The sequence below is a fragment of the Ambystoma mexicanum genome, chromosome 10 (assembly GCF_040938575.1).
Source record: "Ambystoma mexicanum isolate Mex_15411 chromosome 10, UKY_AmexF1_1, whole genome shotgun sequence".
In the NCBI taxonomy this organism is placed as follows: Eukaryota; Metazoa; Chordata; class Amphibia; order Caudata; family Ambystomatidae; genus Ambystoma; species Ambystoma mexicanum.
The window spans coordinates 969110094-969124821 of record NC_090932.1 but is presented as its reverse complement, the minus strand read 5'-3'; the positions used below and the strand labels follow the sequence as shown (position 1 = coordinate 969124821).

General features: G+C 44.3%; 1 protein-coding gene across 12 annotated transcripts in view; it reads right to left on the bottom strand.

The window, feature by feature from the left end:
* Positions 1 to 305: 305 nt before the first annotated feature.
* TNIK (TRAF2 and NCK interacting kinase) overlaps positions 306 to 14728 on the bottom strand; it is a 1364982-nt gene continuing 1350559 nt past the window's right edge. For all 12 annotated transcript variants that reach the window (XM_069618746.1, XM_069618750.1, XM_069618745.1 and 9 more), the window contains one exon: positions 306 to 2720. In XM_069618746.1, the coding sequence (XP_069474847.1) occupies positions 2637 to 2720 (84 nt within the window). In that variant the 3' untranslated portion in view covers positions 306 to 2636. The remainder of the gene's footprint in view (positions 2721 to 14728) is intronic.

The following is a 14728-nucleotide window of genomic DNA, read 5'->3' as shown; positions in this document are numbered from 1 at the left end:
ATGTCTTTGAATTACTGCGGTCACATCTTGATCAGTAGGCACCTCAAAACATAACTTTTTCCGATCTAGTCCAATTCGTCCTAGCAGACCATCACTTCTTTCCTGTAGACAGAGTTGTATGTATTTTGGCACCATCCTGCCCTCAGCATGGTGCAAGTGTTCCTTGATATACACACAATTAACATAACAAAACAAACTTTTTAACTTATTTGTACAAATCTACCAATAAACGTTATGCCAATAAACCTTAGAACAGTGTGTAAATCAACACAATACATCTTCACAAAAATATAAAAAGGCAGACATTTGAAATTTATGGTTTTGTGTTTTATTTTTGTTGGCACCAGAAATGCTTTGTTTTATGTTCATGTACATACTGTAAACAAGACTGCAATATTTGCTTAACGTGATTTCTTCTGAAGGGTCCTTGTCTTAAAAAATACATTCACAAACTACCTTATGTTTAAACACAATGATTCCCTTTTATTGTTTGACTGTACCCAAAAACCCACGATAGAAAATGATTTAAAGCTGTGTATTTAGAACCTGTTACTTTAATAAAGATCTACATACTCCCTTGCAACATAACATAAGAAGCCTCTAGCAAAAAGATAATCACAGTAGTAATACAAAGAAATTATGGCAATCACATTGCGGCACAAGAGCATTTATATTAGCTTTTAACATTAAAACAAATTGATAGAATTTTCAACAAGTTATTGCTAATTGAAATATCTCATGGGTACAGGAAAACAAATTTAGAATTTTTTTGAATGTCGATATTCTTATGACAAATATGTCCCTGATCTTTCCTCCCGCTACTAATCTTGACATTTTGTAATTTTATCATTCCAATTCTATGCAAATAATTTCAATAGACAAACATTTGCCCATATTTATCTGCTGTTTTTTTAAAAAAAAAGAAATGTATAATTTTCTATACAATTTGAATTGCCATAATAGCTTGTTCTATATCTGGAGAGGTAACATCGCCATCTTTGATGGCAGAACATGAACAAACAATAAAAAAAACGAGGTAGGTTAAAAAACAGGAAGCGCAACAAAGATTTGTTTTTTATGCAACACCCTATTACCAGAGGCAGCCATGCTTGTAGCTCTAGAAAAATTAAAACAATTTTGAGGAAAACGTTTCTAAGGACACACTTCAACCTGAACTAAATACATACACAACTCTGCACAGATGTGGTTGTTCACTGTATGTATGGGTAATTCTGGATGTCTATAATTGTTGTTCCTCTCTTGGTCAAAATAAATTCTCTAAAATGTTGAGTTCCCAAGTGAATGAACGCATTAGTAAGTAAATATATGGAGGATGATGTACTCCTGCTTAACTTTCAACTCTTCACTTGGAGAAGGCACAAGCAACACCAAACCTTTACATCTTTCTGTAGGACAGGGTTTTTTAGAAGTTCCGACGTGTCGTTACTGTTTCGGAAGGCCACCCGTTGATTTGTTGCTTCTGCAGAGACACTGTTGTGAAATCTTTCAAAACTTTATCGCAAACATCACAACGTGCAATTCCCTGTCCCCACGCATTCTCAGCCAGGCTCTACAGCACCATAGCAATCCCGACTGTGTGGCTCTGAACACAAGACGTGCAAGGCAGGCACCATTCTGGCCCTGAGATATCAAACGTTGGAAGTTATCACAATGTATTGCCATGTCCGCCATGACATTGTCTTGCACGCCGAATATATTCACGCCACACTCGGGATGGAAGATAGTTAGCCATATAGTATACCTGGCTCTGTGCTTTCAGTGTCACCTATCCACATAATGGTTTTAAATTTACATACATTTCACCCCTTTATTTTGACCTGACCTGTTGCATAATATTGCAGTGGGGGGTGGGGGAGGGGCAATATGTAAATGACAGCCTACATCTTTAAGAATAGCTCTAAAAATGATGGTGCTATCCATTCCATCAATACCAACAGACACCAATATGTTAATATCCATATAGCGTATGGAATGACAGTGACTAAAATGGCATTTGATTTTCTTTTGTCCAAGGCTAGTAGTTTAGCCATTTAAAATCAGTTTCCAAAAAGTAGAGGAAACTATTAAGATGTTTTTTTTAAAAAAATTACTTAAGCAGTTGCTGGTAAAAGGCAACATTTAGGTCGGTGAAGGCTAAAAATGTTAAAATTACCCAGCTATACAGTTATGGCCTTCAGCTCAGAGATAAAAGGTACATTTATTGTGCTGTCTCACCATTTTCAATTGGTAATTTTACACCTTATATTTAATGCTATATCAGGTAGACAGAATCAACGACTGGTTCATTTTTAAACACTATTTCCTTCCCCATTCTTACAAAGTAAGAGACAAAGAAAAGGTAAAACTCCACAAGCCACTATAACACAGCTTCATTCAGATGCCTTGAATGGTCGTATTCCGAGTTTCGACGCAGACAGGGCTTCTTCTGGCCGCAATCTCGAGCACATGTCTTCGTAACAAAGTGCAACACTGAATAAAACGTACTGCGTTCAATTTCAAAAGAGCAGTGTGTTTCACAAGTTTGTAGAAATCTGCTTCTTGAGTTTGTGTCCGCGAGTTATAATGTCTTTAATTTAGAAATTATGCCTCAACGAAAAGTGCTAAGTAGCGTGCTGTTACCAGTTCATCATAGAATTTCTGTTAAGGGTCATGAAGAAAACCTGACTACTTCCGCCGGATCGAACCGATGCAAAAAATACCTGGGAGATAAAGAAAATATATAGTCAGGAGCAAATTAATCAATATTTTCTTTTCATCTTCCGGCACATATTCAGCATGTTGGTAGTTATTGTCATGTTATACAAGTGTATATGCATAATGTGTGGATTTATTGTATTTATTAAGGAATGATAGTTTGACAAGAGATGCTTTCAGATATCTATACAGTAGAACAAAATTACTTACCTCCCAGGAACGTTCCTTCTGGTGGATGTTCCTCTGACAGATTTCCCATCTCTGATAGCCCTATCCCAGTGCAGCTGTTCTTTGGACACTTTTGCGCCACAAGGGGGCGCTGCACAGTTTCACTCGATGCCTCTACGTGCCAGTCATGACCTCAGGGCCAACATATATTAAGGCGCTGCATCTCGTGACCTGAGTTCCACCCTTTTCCCCTACAACTCTGAAGCTGAGGTATCGTAGAACCGATGGTGTACTAGCTATCCACCACAAAGGGCAGGTAGGGAGGGCAATGAGGAATCTGTGGGAGGAACATAATTTAGAAAGAAAATTACTGAAAGGTAAATTTCTTCTTTTAATGGATTCCTTCCTTCCATGGACCCTCATCCGTGATGGACCCCCAAAGAAATACGTAAATCTGGAGGAGGGAAAAGTAAGGACACCACCTATGCCGCGAAAATCTGGAGGACTGCCCTACTAAAATGGGCATCCTGGACCGTAAGGGAATCCAAGCAGTAATGCTTAGCAAAACTGGCAGACAAGCCCATGTCGCACCATGGCACATGCCCAGCACATGGATTCCCTTCTGCAGGGCAGAGGTGGCAGCCACTCCTCTGGTAGATGAGCACAAGACACTCAGGCACATCTTTCCCACCCAGATCATAGCTTTCCGAGATGCAGCAAATGATCCAACTTGACATGGTCTCGTTGGCCACAGCCCTTCCAGCGCGGGCACCAGCGTAACCCACGAAAACCTGGTGATCTTTTCTAGCCTCTCTCGTCTGAGAGACATAGGGCCTGATTACACGGAAGGCGGTAAGGGTTAACGGTCACCGGTAATGGTACCGGTGACCGTTAACCCTTACCGCCTGATTATGAGGTCCCTTTGCGGGTTGGTACATTAACGCCTGCTTTTGAGCAGGCGGTTAAAAACCAACCCGCAAAGGGACCATGGTGCTAATTACGGTACCGCAATTTGCGGTACCGTAATTAGCACCTTCCCCATTCCCATTATGCCCTATGGGGAAAGAATGGGAATGGGGAAGGGCAATGGGGGAAGGGGGAATTATCGCCCCGCCAACCTTGGAATAGGGCAGTAATTCCCCTTTCCTCCAAGGCAGTGCCGGTATTTTACCGGCATGGACCAAGGTGCAAATAGCACCTTGGTCCACCGCCTACCGTGTAATGAGGCCCATAGAACTTAAAGGTCCCTACTGGGTCCAGCCAATAGAATTGTTCCTCTGCCTTGGAGGGGTGAGAAAAAAAATAGAAAGATGGATCTTTTGAGAGAGTGATGGAAATCCAAGAACACTTTCGGCAGAAGTGTCTCACACTCAAAGTTAGTTTCTCTTTGGAAAAAAAAACAAATAGGGAGGTAAAACAGACAATGCCTGGAGCTCACTCAGCCATTTTAGGGAATTGATGGCAACCAGGAAATTAATCTCAAGTCTGAGCAACCTTACAGAACAGGAATGAAGGGGCTCATAAGGCGCTGATAAGGAATGCCAACATCAAATAGAAATCCCATGCTGGAAACAAACTGGCGGGGAGGAAACTGGTTACACAAGCCCTGCAGAAACTGCCTAACTGTAGGGATTGTGAAGAACAAGCCCTTTTCCAGGGACCTCGAATACTAAAATGCCAATGAGGTATCCGTTAAGAGTACCAATCTGTAGGCCCGTTTGGGCCAAGGATAGCAGAAAATCCAAAACAGGGGATAGTGGGCAGGATAAAGGATCCAGATCCACCTTCAGGCACCAAATCGAAAATGTACACCACCTGCAGGCATAAATGGATATGAATGTAGCATTCCGCTTAGCTAAAAGGAGCACATCAAGGACATAGTCCGACAAGTCCCACTTCTTGTATCTCACTTTCTCAGTAGCCAAGAAAGAAGGTACAAGCTGCCAAGGTTCAGTGGAGGACCCGCCTCTCCAATTGGGAGAGTTAGTCAGCTATCGTCGGAAGGCACCATGGCGGGTACATGGACATATCCAGCAACTTTGGATATCCCGAACTTCCACTTGACAATCAGTGCATCCCACAGAGCAGACTGCCTGGATCAGAACTTGCACTTCCTGTTCACACTGGAAGCAAAGGGGCCCACTTGAGGAGTTCCCCAAAAAAAGAACATCTCAAAAGATTCCTGGCAGAGCTCCCATTCATGGGAGGCTGAAGTCTGTTTGTGCAAGGCATCCGCTGTGACATTCTCTTTTCTGGTCAGGTGAGTTGCTGTCAGAGATAGCATTCTCCAGAGCCCAGAACCACAGTTGCATAGCTTCTCTGCATAGAGGCAAGGACGCCACACCACCTTGTTTGTTGAGGTAGTGAATAGCCACTGTCTTGTCAGTCAGGATCAGCAAAGTCTTGCGTCTTACAGAGGGGAGGAAAGCGACCAGGGCCAGCCTGATCGCCATCTGCTCTGGCAAGATGGTGTGTTCCGAGATACTGCGGAAGACCAATGTCTGCTCACAGTCAGGTCTGACATTTGAACACACCCACCAGTCAGAGATGCATCCGTGACCATTGTCAACTGGTGCCAAGGTTGATTAAACAATGCTCTTAGCAGCAAGTTGTCTGGAATGGCCCACCATATCAGATTCCCAGGCCACCCAGTCCGAGACCTGCAAAAGGTCTGAGATGAGCACTTGAAACTGCTTCCATTGGCAATGGAGAAGCCCCTGAAGTGATCTTATGCGCAACCCCATCTGCAGCACCTCTAGGATGAAGGAGGCCATGAGGCCCAGAGGGTGCAGAAAGGGGGCGACACCAGGACTTGTTCCTTGGTTTGCAGGACATTGACCATTCGAAAGATGTTCACCACTTGGTCCTCGGGTGGGAATGCCCTGCTCAGGCAAGTGTCCAAGACTGATCAATATGATGAATCAGAGGGACTAGGATGGTGAAACCTCAGGCCGTGCAATAGGGTGCATGTGCGGAGTAGAGGCTCTGGCACTAGATCTGCAGAGCAAGCTCGGACAAGCTAGTCATCCAGATAGGGAAAGACATGAATGCCCTACCTCCTGAGACGAGCTTCCACCACTGCTAGCAGCTTGGTGAAAACCCTAGGAGCTGAAGAAAGATTGAATGTAAAGACGTTGAACTGCTAGTGATATTGGCCGATCACAAATCTCTGGTACTTCCTGTGCATTAAAAAAAAAAAAACAACATTTTTTAATTGTATTATACAGTTAACAAAGTCAGCTTTGAATACAGTGCTGGACATTCCTAGATCAATAGAATCACAAAACATGCAAATGGGAATAAAAAAAATAAATAACTATGCTGGTCCAGATCGCACACAGATACAATACAATAAAATCCTGCAACTACCATAGCAATGGGCATAACAAAAAGGAGACCTAGCATCAAGCAATGGTGTTAAGAATGAAAGAGATCTGCTTCCAAAATGTCATCAGATGATATATGCAGGTCTCATTACTACCTCTCATAAAATCAGCCCATAGGCTCTCTGAAGTAAATGTTCCTATGTTAGCTGCCCTCAGAGAAGTGTGGCTTGGCCTGTTTAAGGTGGAACAGTCCATCAGAAGATGTTTCGTAGACTCTATGTACTCCTCTCCACACAGCCGACGCAGTCTCTCCTTTCTGTGAATCATAAACCATGACCCCATAATTTCCAGATTCCGGACAAAGTTGAATTTCACTTTCAGGTAGTCCCAAATGCAGAAATTACACAAAAAGTTACTAATATAACCTGGTACCCATCACGTTCGTTAAAGTATGCAAGGAACAATGCAGAGGACGTTTTAGAGGCACCATCTACAAACAATTGTTCTCTACCGATTTAATAAATAATAAAACCAAATTAATGGTATTTGGCTCCATCCAGGCTCGTGCCAAACTCTGCGCAGAATATTAGGTCTTGCAAATGAAAGAAACCCTTATTCCAGTGACAGATAGGGTTAAAACATTAGACATGACGTTGGAACCATCCCTCAACTCCGATGCTCAGGCTACGTATGTTAGTAAAAACTGCAACTATAACATCCGGCTACTTAGAGCCATTAGACCACTATTGAGTGAGAAAAACTGCGCCACAATAGCAAGAGCGACGGTCATGTCATGTCTGGACTATGGTAAGGCCCTCCTGGTAGGAGCTAGTAAGCAAAGCATCCAAAAATTCCAACTGGTCCAAAATAACACGATCAGAATGGTCAAAAAGAAAGCAAGAAGTGAACACATCAGTGAGGCTAGACGGGACCTTCCTTGGCTGGGAATAGAGGAACGCATAAAATTTAAGTCTATGTGCCTAACTCACAAGTGCCTATATGGCAAGGCACCAGCCTATTTGAAGTCCAAACTCACTCTTTACCACCTGCCCAGGGCATTAAGAACAGAAGCAAATGGGCTCATAACGCCCCTGAAACACAAGAAAGAACTCGGCATGGGCAGAGCCTTCCCTAACCGAGCGGACTCTAATTGGAACAAATTGCCGAAACACCTTAGATTGGAGTCCAATCTTTTGGTCTTCTGCAAAAAAACTTAAAACAGAGCTTTTCAAGTAACCTCCCGCCTAAGCCCCAATGAATCAGTTAATTGGTTTTGTATGTCCTTGTCCCGTCGCCTCATTCTGGCTCTATCTTGAACTATGTACATGTCTACATGTAAGCGCCCCGATGCCTGTGGGCGGTCGGCGCTATATAAATAAATAAATAAAATAAATAATCTACCATGGGAGACGTGAAGACCTTCCTTTACAGTACTAAAGTAAGCAAGTGGGACGAGCAGAGGATTCCAGAGGAATGCAACATCCAAGATTACAGAATGGACTGGATTTGGGCAAGATGGCTACTAGGCATTAGGCTTTTCCTGGAGATTAAGTTATCATATAACAGCCTAGTTCAAGAGCCATGGGGAGCATTTGCCAATTTCTAGAACATAACAAGCAACTCAAGTTAACCTTTGCTAGGATGGACTGGAGATTAAACTCCAAGTAAATAGCCTGCGCCGATGAATAACAAGCCAATCTCAGGAGTTTCCTCAAGATGGAGTGCTCTACTTTAACTAGAGCAGAGAATCTCCTGAGCCCCCAGATCTCCACCCCGTAGAGAATTATTGCCATAATCTTACAGAATGCAGTCTAACAATAATACTGACTGAATAACCACCTCCCTAAAGGCAAAGGAGCAAATAGCACCCACTACTTGAGCAGTTTTTGGATGCACCTGTTCGAGTTGTGCGACACCATTTAGTTTAGTATTAAGGGAAATTCCCAAGTATTTATACAAATGCACTATTTCAATGGATTTCGAGTGCAGCATCCATTTCCATGACTTCGTCATTTTACATTTTAGGGAGAAGACTTATTTTTTTCTTGGTGATGTTGATTTTAAGTGACTAAAGGTATAAATAGGCATTCAGATGATCTAAAGAGTCCTGTAGGCCACCAGGAGTAAGATCTAGCAATGCTAGATGATCGGCATATGTCAACCACTTCAGGGGATGGCAACAAGTTTGGACAGAAGGGAGATGGAGTTTACAATGGCACAGCCAGGATCTGACAAGTATAGATTAAATATTGTGGGGGCAAGGATACATCCTTGCTTGAGGCCCTTGCATGCGCTAATCCAGCCGGTTATCGTTCCTAGGCGGTCCGGACACACTTTTACTCTAGTGTTATCATTTAGTTGAATGATCATTTTCAACAATCCCACTGTATGTTCCAACTTCTCAGCTTCGCCCACAGCCTGTGCCTAATAACCGTGTCGAAGGCTGGGCTGAAGTCTATGAAAGCCACGAATACTGGATGGTTACGAATCATCCAAGCCTGCTGCACAGTTGTGAATAGGGCAAGGCCATTGATTGTAGTGTGAATGCCTTTCCTAAAGCCTGCCTGGTTAAATGGGAAGATGTTGCTATCCTTTATCCTATGGTTTAGTTCATCTAATAGAACCCTCTCAAAAGATTTGGCGGGGATGTCTAACATGGCCGAAAGCCGGTAGTTCTGAGGATCAGTGCGACAGTCTTTTTTGTACACAGGCATGATTATGCTATCCTTTCAGGAAGACGGGAAGGACTCAGTGGTGCTGATCCATCAGAACAACCAGTAGAGCAACCCAGCCCAGGTGTTGATATTGGCCTTAATGAGTTGGTTACATAAACCGTGAGGGCCAGGAGCTCTTAAGGATTTACTAGTAGCAATACATTTGGCAATGTCAGAGGGTCCTTTGGTAAAGGTGCATGACGGGGATATTAGGTCCATATTGATATTCTGGACACTAAAGACACCCAATGATTGTTGGATAAAATAAATCCAGTCCTTTTCAGTGTCCCCACACATATCTCTACCATGTGCCTCGTTGCCATTGAGGATTTTCCAAAACTGTTTATGATTATTAGAGGACAAGCAGTAAACCAGATAACGACACTTGGCGCATTCCACGTGAAACCAATGCTTCTTTAGCCAAATCTGATACTTAACCTTAAGATGTTCTGCTAGAAGGGCATTTTGTACAGGCTGTAGTTGACGACCAAGTTACGGATAGCTCTACATGGTGACCTTTTCCTCCCCTTTATGGGTGTATCATAAGTATGACGATGGAGTGATTTCAAACCCATCCATTTACTAGTGAAGCCACCAGCCTCAGTAGTAATACTGGCTTTTTTGCTCTCAACACACCTCATACTGCCTGATACCCAAGCAAGCCGATTCAAAAGAATGTGAGTGCTCTCAAGAGAAAATCTTAGGAGTTCTAGTCCCCCAAGTTTCCTGGTCATCATAGTGTCCTTTCAGGGCCAAGTTAACGATAACAGGATGATGATCGCTGTCATGTCTATGAAACACACACAAGTCATTGATCAGAGTTGGAGTCTGGGAGATGAAAACGTAATCTATTAGGCTAGCGCAGTTGTTGCTTGTCCTAGTGAACTGCAGAGGGCTATCTGAGGGATGGTCACCATTAACCATACAGAACCAAAATGAATAGAGTAATCCAGCCCATCCAATTCCCATTCCACAGACATCTAGTCTGCTACTGGGGGAAGAGGCAGGGCAAGTCTCAGGGTCATGCCATCTTCGTAACGCATCTCACGGAATCCTAGAATTGATGTTGCCACCCACATGAAAGTGACATGACTTCCAGTTTTGTTAACGATAACGTCCATCTCATTAAGTATTTCACAGTGCTGCGCGCTATAGGGAGGGTCATAGTTATTAATGACAATACGCTCTTCACTCGCACCCCAGGACTTAGTCTCTCCAGATAACGTAATTCTACCCATCAGGACATCATTAGAAATACATGACAGTTCCACAAGTTATATGATATTTTTTACACCAAAATGCAAGCTGCCTTTGAACCTGCCCCTTAGGCCTTGGTTGGCCAATGTCGATATAGTGCTCCACCATCAACAGTTATAGGTGAGGTGTGCCAAGTCCCTGCGTGTTCCCAGATAGCAACAGAAAGGGAGGACTAGCAGCTAGCCAGTCTTCGCTGCTCTATGAAGTTGGCTAGCAACTCCCATTGACACCCCTACGCAGCATCACTTTGGTCCGTGATTTTGTTTCTCCCTCAACCATGCAAGACTAGAAATAGGCCCAGCATGGACATCAGAGTGGAAATACTAGAATCAACCTACCAAACATCCCTTCCATTTCCAGAATTTTTACAAGGGTTCAAGTCACCACCTAGCGGGAGAGCCGCATTTCCAGGGACAGAAGGATGTTCATGCTCTAATGTCCTAGTGTAAAAAGGGGTTTAGGGAAGGTTTGACCAAGAGTGTTCCTGCCCACCTCTACCTCTATTACAGATCAATCATAGCCCATCTTTAATAGTGAGATACAATGTTGGAGGATATAATCAATGGTGTTTTCAGCCTTGAAGTGTTTATGTGATGTAGCATATTTTGCATCTTTGCAGATGTCAACAATTTGCAGGTCATTGCTTATATGGCGCAGTGTGGCGATACCATGAAACAATTCCAGTAGTCTAGATCTATTTGTGTCACTATGGCAGAAAAGGCTGCAAATCCTAAGAAACACTTAGTACCTCTCTGTGAATAAGTACCATGTGGCCCTGGGTTCAAACTAGGGACAGTGGGCACAGTGGTCCGTTTGCAACAAAACACTGATGGCAGATTTGCCTTTGTCATTGTCACGAGAACAAAATAGCCCCACTGCTTCATCGCCACCAGCTATCTGAAGTGTTTTCTTCTGCTCTGTAAAGTCCTCACACCACCCATACTTAATCTGCAAGTTATCTGTGGAACGACCCGGTACACATTGTATACAAGTACGAAAATCTCCTTTGGTCTTACTAGGTAACAAAATCAAGTCGTCCCTACCCCTAAATGACGGCGCAGAGGGTTGTTGTATGGCTAGCCTCAAGGACTTAGCTGTCACATTAGACTACCAAACCTTTTGGAGGGCGTCATCAGCCTTGGCTCCAAAAAGATGCTGGCCATCAAAAGGCATGTCCAACAGAGCGACCTTGACATTGGTCGCAATCCTGATGTCCTTAACCATGAATGACATCTGATCACTGTACTCGCGGCAATGGAACTGCCCACACAATCCGCAGTGTTCAGTCCTGATTGCAACATCTGGCAAGAAGCATCATTGCCATCAGTAAACAAGGACAGAAAGCTGTCCCTCATTTCCTTTTCAGGGATGTTGTTCAGCTGCATTGGCCACAGCAGACCAAAGGCTGAAGGAGAACTTCAATATGGTGCAAGAGGCATTCATAGCGCAATACTGCCCAGCACAAATACATTTTTATCCGAGGCGTCAAGTCTCTTACTTTACCTGTCAGGTGGAAGGGAAGATGGATGTCTTTTGGCTAACCATTGTAGCCAGAACCACCAAACACTCTGCTGAGGCATGAGAGGGTAGAAACACTGGATCCGATGTGGCAGGACAGTGCTTCTTCACCAGCGCTCTGTCTACTGGAGGAGCAGAAGCAGGTTTCTCCACCACCTGCAGCACAGGGGCCTCCACTGCCACACTGAAAGGAAGGAGTGCCCTTGTTGGGGGTATCCTCCACAATATTGTGAAGTTCATCCTCAGCCTTTGTGCTGGATGGAGCAGAAAGCCACACATTATCGGCCACTCAAACGCTGAAAGGGAGCCTGAGACTTACCATGGGTGGGAGCCGGCGGACTGTCCATCTCAGGGGAATTATCAACGCCACTGGAAACTTCTATGTCCTAGGCCAACCCCAGCACATCCTCACCTTCCTCTGAGAACTCCTCAGGGAAATCTCTCACCTTCCTAGACACTAGGGGTTCTTACCCAAAGGGGTACCTAGTCACCTTACTCACCACAGAGGTCATACATTTTGGACATGTAGGGGTTGAAAGGGAGCAGAGCAGACTCCCCGAGAAGAACCAATGTCAACAGCACGCACAACAGACTAAATCGAAACCGGTGCCGAACCGTGATGCTCAAAGGCGGGTTCTGTCACAGTGTCGAGGATCCTCAGATGCCTTAGGATCCAGGCCCGAGACCATAGATGCGGTGGAGTGTTCCAAAGCGGCTACCCCGTCAATCGCAACAGACAGAGTGGGACCTGTCAGCAATACAGCAAAATCCGTTGACGCTGTCGCCTGAGCTGAAGGATCTGCGTGATTTGTCTGCGGGTAAATTACGTTCAACAGAAATCTTTGCATGGGAAATGTATGCAATACAAAATGTTTGTACATTTCCAATGTGAACATCCATTGCAAATCGACACCAAAACCATACTAACATACACCCACAACACACCTCCAATCACAACCCCCAACATCCCCCACCTCTCTACTTACATTTCCTTCCGATGCGCTGTGTCCTTGCAGCGCCAGTTCTCTTTTACATCAGTGATTGGGAACTGGTGCTGCAGGGTCCTTTTTCGATTTTATTTTTAGTTTTATTTTTTTTTCGTGCAGCTGCAGGAGTTTCCCCTGCAACCCCTGCTCACTATACTGTGTAAAATAGTGAGCGAGGTGTTGTGGGGGACAACCCTGCAGCCCCATTTTTTTCTTTCTTTTTCTGTCCGGTGTGCTGCGGGGGTGTCCCCCGCAACCGCTGCTCACTTTGCTGTACAGTGTAGTGAGCGGGGTGTTGCAGTGGACACCCCCGCAGCCCCCGGCATTTTTATTTTTTTTCAGTTGGGTGAACTGCAGGGGTGTCCCCTGCAACACCCCGCTCACTACACTGTATAGTATAGTGGGTGGGGTGTTGCGGGGGGACACCCCTGCAGCGTTTTCTTTTTAATTTTTTTTTAGACCGACCCCACCAAAAGATCTAAAGACATATCATGAAAAGTTTGAACTTTTGGGAGTTCGAACCTTTCGTGGTATGTGTTTTAGGTCTTTTGGTGGGGTCGGTAAATTAATCACTCTAATTTCGTCCTATTCTAAGCTGAAGGCACCAAGGCTCAAGCTGCTGGTGCCTTGGCAAAGATGTCAATCATCTTGACGTGAAAGATTTACTATTCCTCCGGGGTGGAGGATTGGGTTGGAAAAGGTACCTAAGCCGGCCGTTGCAAAGACTCCTTGGAGCAGTGGCTCCTCTTTTTCGAGGAGGAAGAAGAGTGCTGCGCAAGGGCTCACCTGCAGAGCGGGACCTCTTTTGATGCTGCTTCTTCTTGTCCTTTTCGTTCTCTGAGCATAGCCGGCCTGTCCTCAGAATGGCCTTCTGCGCTGTGTGTTCCCTAATAGCAAAGCAAGTGCATGGAAAGAAGGAACCAAGGTCATGGGGCGCAGAGCCTTAATATATACTGGACCCAAAGTCATGTCCAATATGTAGAGGCATCGGGCGAAGCTGAAGCAGAGCACCTCCTGATGGCAGAAACGTTTTTGAAGAACAGCTGTGTTGGGATAGGGATATCATAAATGCTCATCCGTGGGAGGAAGGAATACATTGGAAACCAAAGCATTTCCACAAGTGTGTGCCTTACAATCAAAATTCTTGGCTAATGGACAGTGAACCAGGTGTTAATAGGTGACAGGACAAACACAGAAAAACTTGGAGAACGTGGGATGTACAAGGAAATGTATACAATGTGAGATGGTTTGGGGAAAAGGATGTGACTGGATAGGGAAGGTAAGACACCATGAGGCCTCATTATAAGTTGGGCGGAGTGGCAAAAATGCTACTGTCACTAATATTGTTGCATTACTGCTTCACCCAACTACGAGTTGGGTGGAAAGTCACCCAGCTTTACCCCCAGCTTTGAGCTGGAGGTAAATCTGGTGAGTTTCCACCCATTTGTTGTGCTATTACCGTAGGGCAAATTGTGCTGTGGTAATAGCACCCAGCATGCCCCATAGAGTCCTATGGAGTCTTTACAAAATGGGGAGTTACAGCCTTACAAGCTCACAATAGCCTACCCCAGGAAAAGCCACTAACCCACTGTCCATCCTAGCAAGGTTTTTACAGAACAGAGGCCTTTGGTTGTAAGAACACGGGGACTCTGATACCACCAAAGTATCTTACCGGGAACAGCTGAGGCTAAGTTACTAGCTCAGTCGGTGACCTGTGAAGGCCATCATTCTTACCTGAAAACCCAGAAAGATCTGAAAGGGTTATTCTGACGAAAACCTCAACAGATGGCAATGTGACTCACCTGAAGCACCGAAAAACATATGCTGAGTAAATTAACCAGAAAGAGAGTAGACTGAAGAAGACCTTCCTCTAATGTCCCAGAAGCATTCCTCTGATGTTGCAGAAGCCTGCAAGGGGGAAATTACAGGAGGACTGGTCTACCTTTAAACTAGACAGGGATCAGTAAACATGGAAGCAACATCAATCTAGTCAAATATTTAAAAATTAACAACAAGGATAAAAAGGAACACAGTCACCTAAGCT